At 36.1% G+C, this 14,544-nt stretch overlaps 2 protein-coding genes across 5 annotated transcripts in view; one reads left to right on the top strand and one right to left on the bottom strand.

Annotated features, from left to right (window-relative positions):
• Positions 1-14,544, top strand: part of FOCAD (focadhesin) — a 312,606-nt gene that overhangs the window by 259,314 nt on the left and 38,748 nt on the right. For all 4 annotated transcript variants that reach the window (XM_019034046.4, XM_063696326.1, XM_055351762.2 and 1 more), the window contains 6 exons: positions 1,537-1,656; positions 3,106-3,228; positions 3,685-3,762; positions 4,438-4,509; positions 5,824-5,926; positions 9,809-9,889. In XM_019034046.4, the coding sequence (XP_018889591.3) occupies positions 1,537-1,656; positions 3,106-3,228; positions 3,685-3,762; positions 4,438-4,509; positions 5,824-5,926; positions 9,809-9,889 (577 nt within the window). The remainder of the gene's footprint in view (positions 1-1,536; positions 1,657-3,105; positions 3,229-3,684; positions 3,763-4,437; positions 4,510-5,823; positions 5,927-9,808; positions 9,890-14,544) is intronic.
• On the bottom strand, positions 7,902-8,688 carry LOC115935794 (protein FAM133B). The gene has a single exon (XM_055351763.2). The coding sequence runs from the start codon at positions 8,658-8,660 to the stop codon at positions 7,917-7,919; it is 744 nt and encodes a 247-aa protein (XP_055207738.1). The 5' UTR covers positions 8,661-8,688; the 3' UTR covers positions 7,902-7,916.

Here is a 14,544-nt window from a genome sequence, read left to right as displayed (position 1 = left end):
TCAGAAACTGCTGATCAAAAGGCATTTGATTTTTTAAAATGTCAGCTAGCATAAAATATTATTGAGAAAATTCCCTTTACCACACTTAAAGAAAAGTTTTTTTTCTGTTGTGGTGCAAAAATACGCAGAATTGGAGTTCATGTGATCCAGTTCATGGGTGTTAACCATGTTTTTAGATGGAACATTTCAGGCATGTGTCATGCCTGTCTCTATTTTGCCCAGGTGAAGCTGGACCGCTTATACTCTTTTTTGAGAGGAGCAGGGTATGACCTCGTGGCCTGGCCTGATTCTCTCTCTCATTAGAACAGATTCTATTTTATCCCAGCCTGCCCACGAGCTATTGATGAGTACATAATGGCTGCTGTGTTTCCCTGCTCAGCTCCTCTGCTTTCAGCAATAGGACTTGTTGAATTGGTGAATTTCTTTGGGCACAGAGGAATGAAGTTTTGTTCTAAGACATGCACTACATTTCCATTTTTAAAGCAGTGTAAAGTGTGATTTTAAAGTACGTATTTTTTTTAAGCCAAAAGAGTAAATCTTGCAACCTAGGAGCAAATTAATTATAAATGAAAGCAATGTTTTTATAACTGATGCATCTGTAATGTTTTGATTTATAAGGCCTTAAGCAAGCAGTTTTTTTTCCTCCCCTCTGATGTTTTATTATTCAACTTCTACCTTAGAAACCACTTACATTTTTCATGCCATATCAACCAGTGCTAGAAGTTGAATTTTCTACTTTGTCTTAACAGCATTCTTATAAGGGAGGTTTTTTATCACGAAAAAAGGAGGTAGCAGAGAGGGGATGACTAAATTTGATGTGCAAAAATTGAGACTCAGATAGATTGGGTGAGTTGCCCAAAGTTACTTCGCTAGTAAATGGTCAGTTTGGGACATATTCCCAAATCTTGGCTCCATTCCCACCATTCTTTTTTACCCATATTTTATTCATTCATTCATTCATCAACATATTAAGTTCCCACACTAGTGCTATGAGGCAGGTATTAGTATTCCTATTTTATACAATTTATCTGACTCCAGAATCCATATTCCTGTTCCAGTTATGCTCCACTACTTCTCCTAGGGAATCTTAATGGAGCAGTGTTTCACTTTGAATTTCCTGTCCTGTTTGGCCTTCGATGGGAATGCATGGCAATTAATTAGCAGCACCCACTGTTGATGGAAATCTGTTTCCTTCTGCTGTTGATAGGTGCTGTGCTCTGGCATAATGTGGTGAAGAAATTTACTATTATGAGTCTAAAGACCTGGGTTTGAATCCCTCCTTTGTCACTTGCTAGCTACATGAAATTGAGCTTCAAAGTTCTTATCTATAAAGTAGGAATAATCATACCCATCATGACAGTGTTATGAAATATTACAATATAAGTTAGGCAGAAAAACAGTGCCCAATCCATGGTAAATGTATTTGAATCCAATTCTTACTCTGGCGGGGAGTTTGACAGAATATCTTGTCAACTAAACCAAGTTCTTTTATTTTTCCTCCTGAAGACACATTTTTCTGCTGTATTTTCTTCTCAGGTCCTTGCCTACACACTTAGCTGTGTATGTACATCAGCGTTCAGTGCTGGAATTATTGAGGCTACAGAGGCTGAGGATGTTATGAACAAGCTTCGACTGTTAGTGGAGAATAGCCAGCAGGTTGGAACGTGTGCCCTGATTATTTCTCTCTGTGGGTCTCATGCTGCTGCTAAGTTCTGCTTTTGACTTACTCTGAATTAGACTATAATGGGATATTTTTCATGTCTAGAACTGAGGAACTTCTAACTATTCTCTTTTCTCACAGCTGTAGCCAAAAGTCACAGATGTCTTTTTCTCTCCTTGTCGCGTCTCATTCTGTAGACATTTCTTTTTCTTTGAGAGAGTATTGATAGGCTTTTCTCTCTCTCTCTCTGACTATTGCTCTATAGTTATAAGATCATAAAATATATGGCTAGGGAATATAAGAGTTATGTAAAGTTAGAAACAAAAATTTGTGAAGATATGAATACATAGAAGTCTCTGATAAAGTCAAACTTCAGAAAATTCAAGGCAGAAAATCTCTACTCGTGACCAGATATGTATAAGAAAATTTAAGTACCTGTAAACTAAATTAAGTAACCTTAAAATGTTTCCTCTGAAATATTATTCAACCTTAAAAAAGAAGGAAGTTCTGATATGTACTAGAACATGGATGAACCTTGAAGGCATTATGCTAAATGAAATAAACAAATAACAAAAAGCAAACACTGTGTGCTTTTACTTACATGAGCTGCGTAGAGTAGTCAAAAGCATAGAGACAGAAAGTAGAATGGTGGTTGTTCAGGCCTACAGGAAGGGAGGAATGGGGAGTTACTGTTTAGTGGGTAAAGAGTTTCAGTTTTTCAAGGTAAAGATTCTGGAGATGGATGGTGGTATTGATTGCACAGCAGTAGGAGTGTACTTAATGCCGCTGAACTTGTATTCACAGTAAAGATGATAAATTTTAAGTGTACATTAATACAATTAAAAAAAACTGAAAAAAACCGTTTTATCTGATTACACATGCTATAGAATTTCCCCATGTGGATTTTTTAAAGGTTTCTCCAGTGTCTTAATATTGATGATAATGGGTTATTGCAGAATTCATTGGTTTTAAGCTTGTAATGTTATCGTTACTGTTTTATGGTTATATACCTGCTCACTTACATTCAGAGTAAGTTTTGAAAAATTGAAATGTAGAATTTTTCATATACTTTGCTTATTATGGGATGCTTTCTTTTTGTTTAGGAGTTGATTGACCTTGTGTGGTCTACCTTGGTTTTTTCACCCTAACCTCTTCGGATTGTTTGAGCTAAGCTGCTCAATAGTGCAGTATTACTTTCCTGAAATAAATTACTCACTGAAGCTGAATTCCTTGCAATTAGACCCTGCAGTTTATGATGCAAACCAGTCTAGATTAAAAAAAACAAAAAACAAAAAAACACTTAAGTCTGATTTTTCATATGAGAAATACGACTTGTCATTAGGAAAGTTAGCACTGAAAGTGTTTATGTTGCTATTTATAAACGTTCTAAATCTGTGTCTTTTTTTTTTTCCTTTTCTTACCCCATTTTTATTTATTTATATCAGACTTCAGGTTTTGCCCTGGCTTTAGGAAACATAGTTCATGGATTGTCTGTGTGTGGACATGGAAAAGCTGAAGACTTGGGCAGCAAACTACTCCCTGCCTGGATCAGAATTGTTCTAACAGAGGTAGAGGTCACCTTTGTATGCTATTTCATATTTTTATAATGGAAAAAGAACTACTTTATTGGATGATTTATAGGAGTTGCTGAGATATATACATTAATGGTAAAAGAATAGGCAGTTTTAAATGAAAGAGATCACATACTTTTAAATCCCTTATAAATAATGCATTCTGCCAACTATTATAATTTTTTTGAACTGGCTATTTTGTCTGAGTTTTAATTTTAAGACAACATTTTGTTTTTTGAAAAATAAAAGCAAGAATCCACCCATGATATAACAACCTTAATCTGTTACTTTATTTTAGTCTGCTGCCATTTTTGGTTCAGTTATACAGGTTACGTTGACCCTATAAGTTTGGTACCAATTCGACCATTTATTTCTCCGTGTCCTAAGAAGTTTTATAGAATCTAAACCCAAGGACTGATTCCCTCTTTTCATATTCTGATGCTTTGTTTTCAGGGCACTCCCACAATGCTTTGTCTGGCAGCTCTTCATGGCATGGTGGCCTTGGTAGGCTCTGAAGGGGATGTAATGCAGGTAAAGAAAGGAACCGTGGAGGGGAAGACATCTAAATATGTACATAGCCATAGCGGGAGAAGAATACCCAATGTTTTAGTATGCTAAGAACAGAAGGATTTATGCTCATGGTAATAGTTACACCAGACTTTTTAATGCCTTGCTGTATGAATAATTGCACTTAACCAAGGATTACTTCTATAGAGGTTTGTTCTTTATTTAATTTGGTTTTTAGAGATTAAACCTGGCCAACTTAGGTGCTCTCCACAAATTTCCCTGCCTGAGAAAAGATGATTGAAGGATAAGAAATTTCAAAAGTTATTTGCAAGAAACTCCATTCTGCATCTTAATGTCTGATATATGTCTATGTGGTTGTTCTTTAACTTCAAAATATTTTCACAGTGGACATATATATGTGTAAGTTTATAAGCAATTCTAAAGGAGCTCTGTTTTTATGCAGTAAAAGTTGATTGAGTGATTGCTTACATGCCACAGTGAACAGGTACCAGGAAATCAATGATAGATAAAGCATGGAGCCCTGCCTTTGAGGAGTTCATAGCTTATGTATTTGAAATAGAAGGACATAATGATAAACTGTTTTATAACTTAGAAGATGGATAGCTCATGCACCGGGAATGCAACTCTTAACTTTTTTATGGGGGTGGGTGGGATGGGTATTTCTTCTTATTCTTTCAGCTGAAATCAGAAGCCATCCAGACCTCTCATTTTCAAGGCAGACTTAATGAAGTCATTAGAACCTTAACTCAGGTGAGAAAATGAATTTAAAATCCTTGGGTGGAAAACATATCCCCCTTTGTTGTCTTTTTTTCTATTACATGATACAACATGTTTTACCTGGAAAATGGGAAAGTCTCTGGTTATTCCCGCTGAGTTCAAGAGGCATTTGGGAGTGATGTGTGGACCTGTGTTAACTGACAAACATGCACTACCTTTGGGAAAAAAAGAAAGCTGGCATTTTTTTTAGTAAACTTAAGTTGGCATTGGTTTTCCTTAAAAATTAAAGCCTGATTCTGCAAGGAATGTCAGGCCCTAAAGATAAGGAAAAATAGAAGGTGATCAGAGGGCATGGCAGATCTTGGTAGAAAGGTCAAGAGGCACTAATTCAGATGTCACTGATAAAAGTGTTTGGGCATATCATTGTAATTGCTATCCTTGACTAAAGAATAGACATATTAATCTCCTAAGAAATGTTTTTTTAAGATTTAAAAAAAAACAATTATGTTTGTTGCATAAAATTTGAAAGCACGCAATGAAAGAAGCTGAGAAAAATATCACTGATGGTCCTTCAAACCTGAAGCAACTGTTACTGATATTTCGTCATACTTCTTTTCAAGTATTCTTTTGTTTGCATAGTTGGTATTCTTAGTGTATATAGAACTTTATATTTTATTCTTTTCATTTAGCATACTTGTTTTCGTTCTTGTAAAATGTGGCTGATGATAATACCTACCACATAAAGGAGTTTTAGTAATTCAGGCTTTTAAAAGCAAACAAAAATCTCTGAACAGACAAAACTCTTTTTTGCATGTATGAATAGAAATATTCTCAAAAAATAATTCTACTGAAATTTAAGTTACCATAATGTGGGAGAAAAATCTGTAAATGAAAATTATTATTTTAAAAATCCTTATGAATGATAAAGCAGCAGTAGAGCATAATTTACAGAAGAGAACAAAATGTATCTCCTTCCAGTTTTAGAGGTATTTTCATCTTAAGTAACTGTCACCCCTTTTGTACTTTCTGGATTTTGTTCTTTTGCAATTTTTTTGAAAATTTATTTGAGACCAGTCTCACTCAGTGAAACCTGAGAAAACCACTAGTACTTTCTGCCATGATTAAATGATTGATTGAATCATTCATTCATTCAGCAGACAGTTGTTGAGTATCTATATGACACAGGTATAGCGTACTAGACACATGATATTACATCTTGTCATAGGACTGCTCGTTGCCAGCCAAGCCACCACCTCCTAAATGACTGGTGACTTTCTGTGAGTGACCTTTTATTGAATGGAACTTGGATCTTATCCCATCATTGAACTGTTACCTTTTTATTTGTAGGTCATTAGTGTCTCTGGGGTGATTGGTCTCCAGTCAAATGCAGTCTGGCTTCTTGGACATCTTCATCTATCTACTCTATCCTCAAGTCAAAGTAGAGCCTCTGGTAAGATTAAAGTCATAAAATACTGGAGCTGGAAGGGAGGGATTGCTGACCCAGCGCTCTGTAGTTTGTTAAGAGCATTAATCTTCACAACAACCCTAAGTAATGGGTATTACCATCTCTGTTTTACGTCAGAGGGAAATGGTGTATGGAAAGGCTTCCTGACTTACCCAGGGTCATGTGACAGTAAGTGATGGACATGTGGTTTGAACTCAGATCTTTGGCCTCCAAAGCTCATACTCTTTTTACTCCTTCTCTCTGCCTCCCTTAGAGAACAGTTTAGACATTCAGTGTCCTGTATTTCACAAACGAAGAACTCATGGCTCGGAAAGATTAAATGAGTTACATACAGAGTTAATTTGGTGACAAATCTAGAAACTAGGAACCAGGTCCTTCAAGCTTGGAACAGATTTATTTTACTAGATGTAATGGTAGTTTGTATAGTATTCATGTTTCATTAAAAGTCTCTTCATATATGGCTGGAGTTTTTCTGGCCTCTGATTTTGAAAAAATAATGGGGTAGTACATTTAAAGGTGTGTACCTTCTTAGCCTTGGAATTGAAATTCTAGGCCTTAATATGACAAGGCCTTTTCTATTTCTAGCTTTTTGGTAAAAGCAGTAAAAGATATTTGCAGTCCCGACGTGCTTAATGTGCATTTGTCCTTGGAGATTTTCTGGGGAAGGCATGACTGTTAATACATCTGCTCCTTGCTCTTTATAGAATTTTGACCCACTGGCTATCTTGGACCCAGGCCAGAGAGGTTCAGGTACCAATGATTCCTTATTTTTTTTTTTTTTTTTTTTTTTTTTTTTTTTTTTAAACATTACATTTACTAAGATTCTGGCAATAAGACATAGCATACCAGGCTTGCCACTCAACTTGTTATTGTAAGTCTCAGCTTCAATATGAAGCCGTTTTTTTTTTTAATCAAAACCCTGCTTTTTACATGCTAAATATCTTGGCAAGTAGGCCATTAAACATAGTAATGAACTTAAGACAGCAAGAGTGAGGAGTTAACAAAAGCTAAACATTGCAGCCTAAACAAAATTCATACAAAAAAATAAACTATCACTAGTTACATAAAATTTTCCTGACTGGTTAAAACTTAGTATAAAACATGCATTTTAGAATCTTTAGCTATCAAGTTCAAAAAGTACCAATGTCTATTTAAAATAATTCCTCTCCCAAGCCAAAGTGTAGTCAAAATTAATTCAAATGACATAACACATTCTAATGCTAAAAAATATTCATTATTACTAAAGTGGAGGTAAATCCCAGAGCTTTTGGGGCTTTCTCATGCTGCAAATGGCTGTTTCTCTGGTTCACTCAAAGCAGCATATGACAGCATCCAAAGATGACACTAAGCTCAGTAAAGGGCAAGACTGCTGGTAGCCAGCTCTGACCTCCCCGTGAAGCATGGCTACTGTGTCCATAATACAGGATGTGTGAGGATCAAAGGCACACTATTCTGCTAGCTAAAGAGATAGCAAACCACCCCCCAACCCTAAAAGCTCCTTCCCCAGGTAAATAAAAGTATACGAGGGGAAAAAATTAAAATACACTTATCTACAGAGTAAGGGTTTTGAAATATTAATGTAATCCCTCCTTCAAAAATTCTAACTAGAGTCATCTGGTCATTTCTGATTACATCTTAAAGATGTATCCAGATTCAATTTCTGTTGGTTTATCCTTAGATGCTTCTAGTCAAAAGTATTAATTTTATTCCCAAATATCTTAACCACTAGTACGACTGCAGTGTATTATCTCCCAGAGTTATCAAGCACTGGAAGAGAAAAAAATAGATGTTCAAGCAGCAGGCAACATTTATGGCCCTTTCACACAGTGGCATCTGAGTGGCTACTGAATAGTCCAGGAATAATTCTAAAAACAAGAAAATTCATGCATTTTAGTAAATATGTTGTAGTTTTCACAGTTGAAATCTCCTCAGACATTGCACTTTCTTTATAAGGGAATCCTGATTTTTCTTAATGTTACGGTGAGTCAGGACTTGAACTAGCAGCCTTCTTTTTCTTCTTCTTACTGTGTTTCTTATGCTTCTTTTTCTTTTTTGTTTTTTCTGTTGCTTTTTCTCGTTCTTCACTGCTTTTCTTCTTTTTTGCTCGCACCTCCTCAATATACTCTGATTCTGACAAGGACTCAGATGATAAAGGTTTATCTTCAGAATACATCTTTCTCTTTTTGCTGAGTCCTTTAATATCCTTTTCTTTCTCAGTTCCATCTTTTGACTTCTTTTTCTTTTTTAAACTATCCTTACTGTCTGATTCAGTTTCTGACATGGAGCTTTCAGAAGATTTATGTGAACGGTTCTTCTTTTTCTTTCTCCGTTTTCCTTGTTTCTTATCCTCATCTTCAGAATCAGAAGAACTGCTGGAAGAATCAGAGCTTGATGAAGAAGAAGATGAATACCTACCAGATTTCTTCTTTTCTTTTTTCTTTCTCTGTCTTTTTTTGGATGAGCTCTCACTTCCACTTAACAATTTCTCCCTGTGTTTTTCCAGTTCTTTCTTCCAGTTCTCATTCATTTTTTCTTCAAATTCAGCCAAAGCCTTGGAGCCTTTCTTTTTCTTTTCTAGTTGCTCTTTTACTTCTTCCCAGGTAGGCCTTGGTCGATTCAGATAATCCTGTATTGTTGGCCCTGAAGACTGGATTGGACCCCTTGATCTCGCCATTGCTATTGGGTTCATATAGGCCACCCGATTGTCCCGCTTCCCCATGGTGCTGGATCGAGCACAGTAGCACGCCGAGCAATGATTCCTTATTAAAACTTAGTTTTACTTACCCACTGACAAGTAGTCTACAGATGGCATTAACGTAAATGTGGGCCTCTGAAATTACCATTTTCCTTTCTTTCAGTCATTCTGTAGCTATGGAAATAGGACAACTGGTCCACAGCCTTGGCAATGTAATGAACTTTAGACAGCTAAAGTTACCATATTAAAATGGAAAAAAGAAGAAAACTTAGTCATACCGGAAGCCCTGGGTAATACTAGTTTTGAAGGGCAGGGATCTCACAGTGTCCTGGTAAGATAGGATATTTATGGCAGGCTTTTATTTTTTTATGTAGGCTTTTAATTGCCATATTATGGGGTACTTGGTCTGGCCTACATATACTCAAATCAGGTACTAGTGAATCATCTTACACCCAGGTTCTTCTGAACAAAATGATTGTGTATCTGGAAAAGTACAGCTACTTGTTCCTGATGGAATTTTCCAATTGAGTCATTTATTGCAGTAAAAACCATCTCATGAAACAATTATGGGAAACTGGAAGGAAAAGAATTTAGGAGAAACTCAGGATTCAACTGGCATAAATGTCACTGCTTCACCATTCCAGCTCAGCAACCACATCTGGTTGTTTGCACATGTTGGTCACTTACAGGTCTCTGCCTTAGGTAAGGGACTGGTGCTGTTAGTACTAGTTGTTGAATTTCTATGGTTCATATATTCGATTCCACATGTCCTGAAGTGGCACCTACTACAGTGGTCTCAGCGTTGAAGCTCGGCAGACTCCTTGCTGAACGCTGAGGAGGTCACTGGATTGGGGCTTATTGATGTGACAATGTGGAAAGGATTTTTTTTTTTAAACCACTTCACTCAAGTGTTCATCCTCCGTAATTTTTTTTTCCAGACTTTTCTAACTTTGCCACCATTTCAGATTTGCTTACATAGCTTAAGTGATTACTTCAAGGCCAGTCACTTAATCTAATAGAATTAGTTGCAGCCACAAAGTGTTGTGCTGAGATTAATGGCATAAACATCTCCACTTTGTCTCTAGGTTGATATGGCAGCATGAGATCATTATCTTTCCTTCATTAGTCCTGCCAAGTTCACTGGTTAATTTGATCATTTTCTGTCTCCACAGTTCCTACTGACTATAGCTATTTGCCTGAAAGCAGTTTTATTGGAGCAGCTATTGGCTTCTTCATTACAGGAGGAAAAAAAGGCAAGTGAGCACATTTCTTGAATTTTATCATTCTATCTCCATGTTGTTATAAGTAAATTTGTGTACCCTAAGCATGCCTCTGTAGAATCAAGCAATATAAATCTGAAGGGGTGAATATTTTCGTCTGCTAAACCATCTTTGCAATAGAGATGACCAGCAGCTAGCTACAATAATTGGTACATAAATATACACATTGTGTGGTTTCTTAGAATCACTGTCTCTGACCATGGGTGGCTCTGTGAAAATCTTAATCTCCCATTTGGCCCTTTCAAAAGTATAAGCACAGATTACTTTTCATGTCCATTTCAAGTGAGTGTGATTTAGAAAGAGAAAATACACCTGGGTGCAGTTTCTATCCCGGGATCTGTCTTGCAAGTAGATCTTCTCCCTGCATCTTTTATAATCATTCTGTGTTGTTGAAATCACTGGCTCTAGTTCCTATTTTTAGTTTGTGTTCTTTTCCTTGCACACATTTGAGCCTTTGTGATTCTGTATTGCTGCCACCCCCATTAAAGTACAAGCAACTTGAAGACAGAGATTGAGTGCCTTTTGTTTTTAACTGGAGCCAGAACAATGCCATGTAACTTATTGAATAAATGCTCCTTAATAATACACATATAGTTTTCAGGGCTGTGAGGAAAAAATGGATTAGAACTGAACATGTCATGGCTCAGGAATCAGCTTCATTACCGTGATATTCTTTCATTGATGGGTTTGCTAATTTTATTCTTCCTTGGCTAGGTCAGTCTTCCTTGGTTAGGTCAGTCTGGGCAAAATCAGTGCCTGTGTTATAGCAAGACCATCCCAATTTTAGAAAGGAAAAAAATAAACAAAAAAACTGGAAAAAATCTGGAAGTGGCAGTTTGATTTGTGGGGGTCATGGAAGTAAAGTGTTACCTTTGGAAGGGAAGTTAAATCTGTGTTGTCTGATTTCCCACTGGGTACAGTAATCCCTGGAGCTTCCAGATTTTGAATATTTTCATAGCCTGGAGACAAATTCCATTAATTTCTGGAGTTCTAGAATTTGTGCTATTATTCTAGGGTCCTGAATTAGCATGATTTACTTATCCTCAGTAAAAATTGACATATGGTTATGTCATTGTTGTACATGACATATTTATATATAAACAGATCATATATTACACATAATGTACAGTTAGTTCATTGTCTATGTTACCATAAATTAAGGCTACTTAAAATAAATATTATAGTAGAGATGCCTTCATTAGGAGAAAATTATTACTAAATGAGAATCTAAAATTTTCATGGCCAAACTAGTGCTAGGAATACATATATATTTCTGCTATATTTTTTGTTAGGTTGCTTATTGATATGAAATTTTAAAATGATGTGAGATATTTTCATGAGAAATAAAAGTAAAAACTCTTAAGGTCAAATAAAAGATAGACTCTTTTTCTTTTCTAGTGAATAAAATGTTAGTCTAGCTCCCCAGATCCATATTTCTTGGCAGACATGAATTTTCTCTGAATCTTATGGGAAATTTTTGGTTGAATGTAACATTTTTATGATTCTGTAGTCATCATACAACAGGAAATGTTCTGCTATAAGGCTGAAAAATCAAGTGGAACTGGAATCAGTGTTGTTATGTGCAGTCTTGCTGAAAGCTGTTTTAAAACAAATAAATGAAGTATTAAGAATGCCATATTACCAATCAGATTTTTGGCATTTTCAGGTTGTGGGAGAGGGCTGTCGTCTTGTCAGGTTTGCTGACTAGATTCAGAGGAAAATCTATTCAGCCTTACACATTACTAATGATGACCCCAGAGGAGTGGGGGCCGTGGGAGGCTGACCTCCGCCTCCAAAGCCCATTTACAAAAACAAAACCAGACCCTGCTCTATGGGGCTAAATGGGATGGCCAAATGCGGAGGTGTGCATGCAAACGAGTGTTTTCTTCTTCAATATACCCAGCTCATTTGAATTTTAATAACTCCCTTCTGAAGCAGCTTTTGAGTTGAAATGTCTGGATGTCACTCATCAGAGCCCGGTGGGACTGCTGATAGGAAGGATGGCAACTTTAGTGAACTCTTTTGAGGAATAAATGGTTTTAGAAAATAAAAATAATGCTTAGCATAGGCAGAAAAGTTTAGGGATGGCATGGTTTCATTGTCTCTGCTTGCTACTTTTAACTTCAGCAACTCACTAGAGGAAAGAAATGTGATGGGCCATCCCCAATCCACATTTGTGCTAGGATGAGATTGGGCATGGTGGTCTCAAATTTAGCCAATCAACTTTGAGATAGTGAATCTGTTAATCTGTTTTCTAATGTTTAGGGCTTTTTCACTTAGGATACTGACTTTAGTACTCATGTGATAGAACATATAAGATGTTCATAGCATCCATTCTTTCATGCAGACCCACATTTTAAAAAGATACTAAATAGATGAAATTCCCTCAGTTTTTAAATAATTCAATTCATGGTTTTGACTATAACTGGGTTTTTTTTTTTTTTTTTTTTTTTTGCTACACCATGTGACATTCTTCTTTCTTCTCTCATAGCCCTGGAATTCCTCTATCAGATATATTGTTCCTTAATCTTTTGTCATCATTATTATCTATTTTTGTGAACATTTCTTGACTATTCTAGCCTTAAAATCTTTGCTCATCATCTGATTCCTCCTAACATGGATTTTTTTTCCCCTGAAGAACCTCTGATTTTTGACTTTTACTTTTTTTCTTCTTTTCTACTTTTATTCTTTTGTCTGATTTCTGATTTTCTCAAGATCGTAGGCTGTTCAGATCTCATCAAGATTTTATCCACTTCTTTTATAATACATTAGAAACATATTTAAAGTACTTAATAAAAGTGATTCTTTCTAATGCTAATATTAGATATTTCTATGTAATAGCATTATTTTTGTTATTATATTGCTGGGGAATGTGGCTAACACTTTCTAAGCTTATATTTTCCTATTAGGCTTTAAAAATTCACAGTAAGAAGTATTAACTAAGCAAAGTATATTTAAGTCCATGTAACAGTCATTATGAATGGCTTTCTTTCTTGATATGGCTTCATTGGTCAGTGATCTGCGTGTGTAAGTATTGGGTTTGGATACGAAGTACAGGTAGGCATATGCTCCTTCAGTCATTTTTGAACTATTAGCATGAGAGGTAATTGTTGAGAAGGAAATATGCCAAGGGAACAGACTTAGTGAACTCTGAGTGTAGAATAAATAATACGAGAAAGCTGTCCTATTTTCTGATGAAATCATGGAGTTGGTTGCCAAGGTTATGTGTGATTTTTGAGTATTTTAATTTAGAAATAGTTTACCTGTACAACTCTTTAAAAAATATTATCAGAAGTCAGTATGTATGTATAATACTAAGTTAAAAGTGTATATAGAAGAAAATAAGACAATCCTCTGTCATGTCACCACTTGGAGATAGCCATTATAAATATGTCCTTCATAATGTCCTCCTACATGTATGTGTATGTGTTATATTGTACCATAAAATGTATATTATTTTATTGTCTTATTTTAAAAAAAGTAATGACTTTACGTGCAAATGGACATAATTAGCACCCATGTCTTCCAAAAAAAAAGCCTTGAGGAAGTAAGAAAAGAATCCTATTGCGTTGGTTTCTGGACATTTGTCAATAGGATATGTTTTTGGTGTGTTGGATTCCTTTTTTGTTTCATGAGGTTTGTTTTCATAAACCTCATGAAAATGTTTGGAAGGAAAAATGTCACCAATTATCCCATGACTCTACAGCTATTATCATTTCTGGCTATTACTTAATTTGTTGCTTCTGGGATTACAGGCATGCACCACCACGCCTGGCTAATTTTTTGTATTTTTAGTAGAGACGGGACTTCTCCGTGGTGGTCAGGCTGGTCTTGAACTCCCGACCTCAGGTGATCCGCCTGCCTCGGCCTCCCAAAATGCTGGAATTACAGGTGTGAGCCACCATGCCTGGCCTGTATTTTTGAACTTAATATTGTATTATAAACTTTACCTGTTTTCATATATCACCATAACAATTATATAATAACAACTATTATTTTTGAGACAAGGTCTCGGCTCTATCACCCAGGGTGAAGTGCAGTGGTACAATCATGGCTTACTGCAACTTCAAACTTTTTGGCTCAAGTGATCCTTCTGCCTCAGCCCGCCGGGTAGCTAGGAGTGCAGGTACATACAACCAGGATCAGATAATTTCTGTACTTTTTGTAGAGATGGAGTCTCACAATGTTGCCTAGTCTGGCCTCAAACTCTAGCTTTGAGCAATCCTCCTGACTTAGCCTCTTTAATTGTTGGGATTACAGGCATGAGCCACTGTACATGGCATAATGATCATTTTTAAATGACTATAGAATATTTCATCAAATTCATAAGTCATAATAAACTTAATCATTTTCGTATTGGTCATTTTTAAAATTTCAATTTTAGTGAACATCTTTTCTTTTCTTTTCTTTTTTTTTTTTTTTGAGACAGTCTTGCTCTTACGCCCAGGCTAGAGTGCAGTGGCGTGATCTCGGCTCACTGCAACCTCTGCCTCCCAGGCTCAAGTGATTGGCCTGCCTCAGCCTCCTGAGTAGCTAGAATTACAGGCAAGTGCCACCAAGCCCAAAGATAGATAGATAGATAGCATAGATATCTCTCTCTCTCTTTTTTTTTTAGTGGGGTTTTTCTA

Source organism: Gorilla gorilla, chromosome 13, assembly GCF_029281585.2.
Source record: "Gorilla gorilla gorilla isolate KB3781 chromosome 13, NHGRI_mGorGor1-v2.1_pri, whole genome shotgun sequence".
Classification (NCBI taxonomy): domain Eukaryota; kingdom Metazoa; phylum Chordata; class Mammalia; order Primates; family Hominidae; genus Gorilla; species Gorilla gorilla.
Note: the sequence above shows the minus strand (reverse complement) of the source record. Positions and strands in the feature narration are given on the sequence as shown.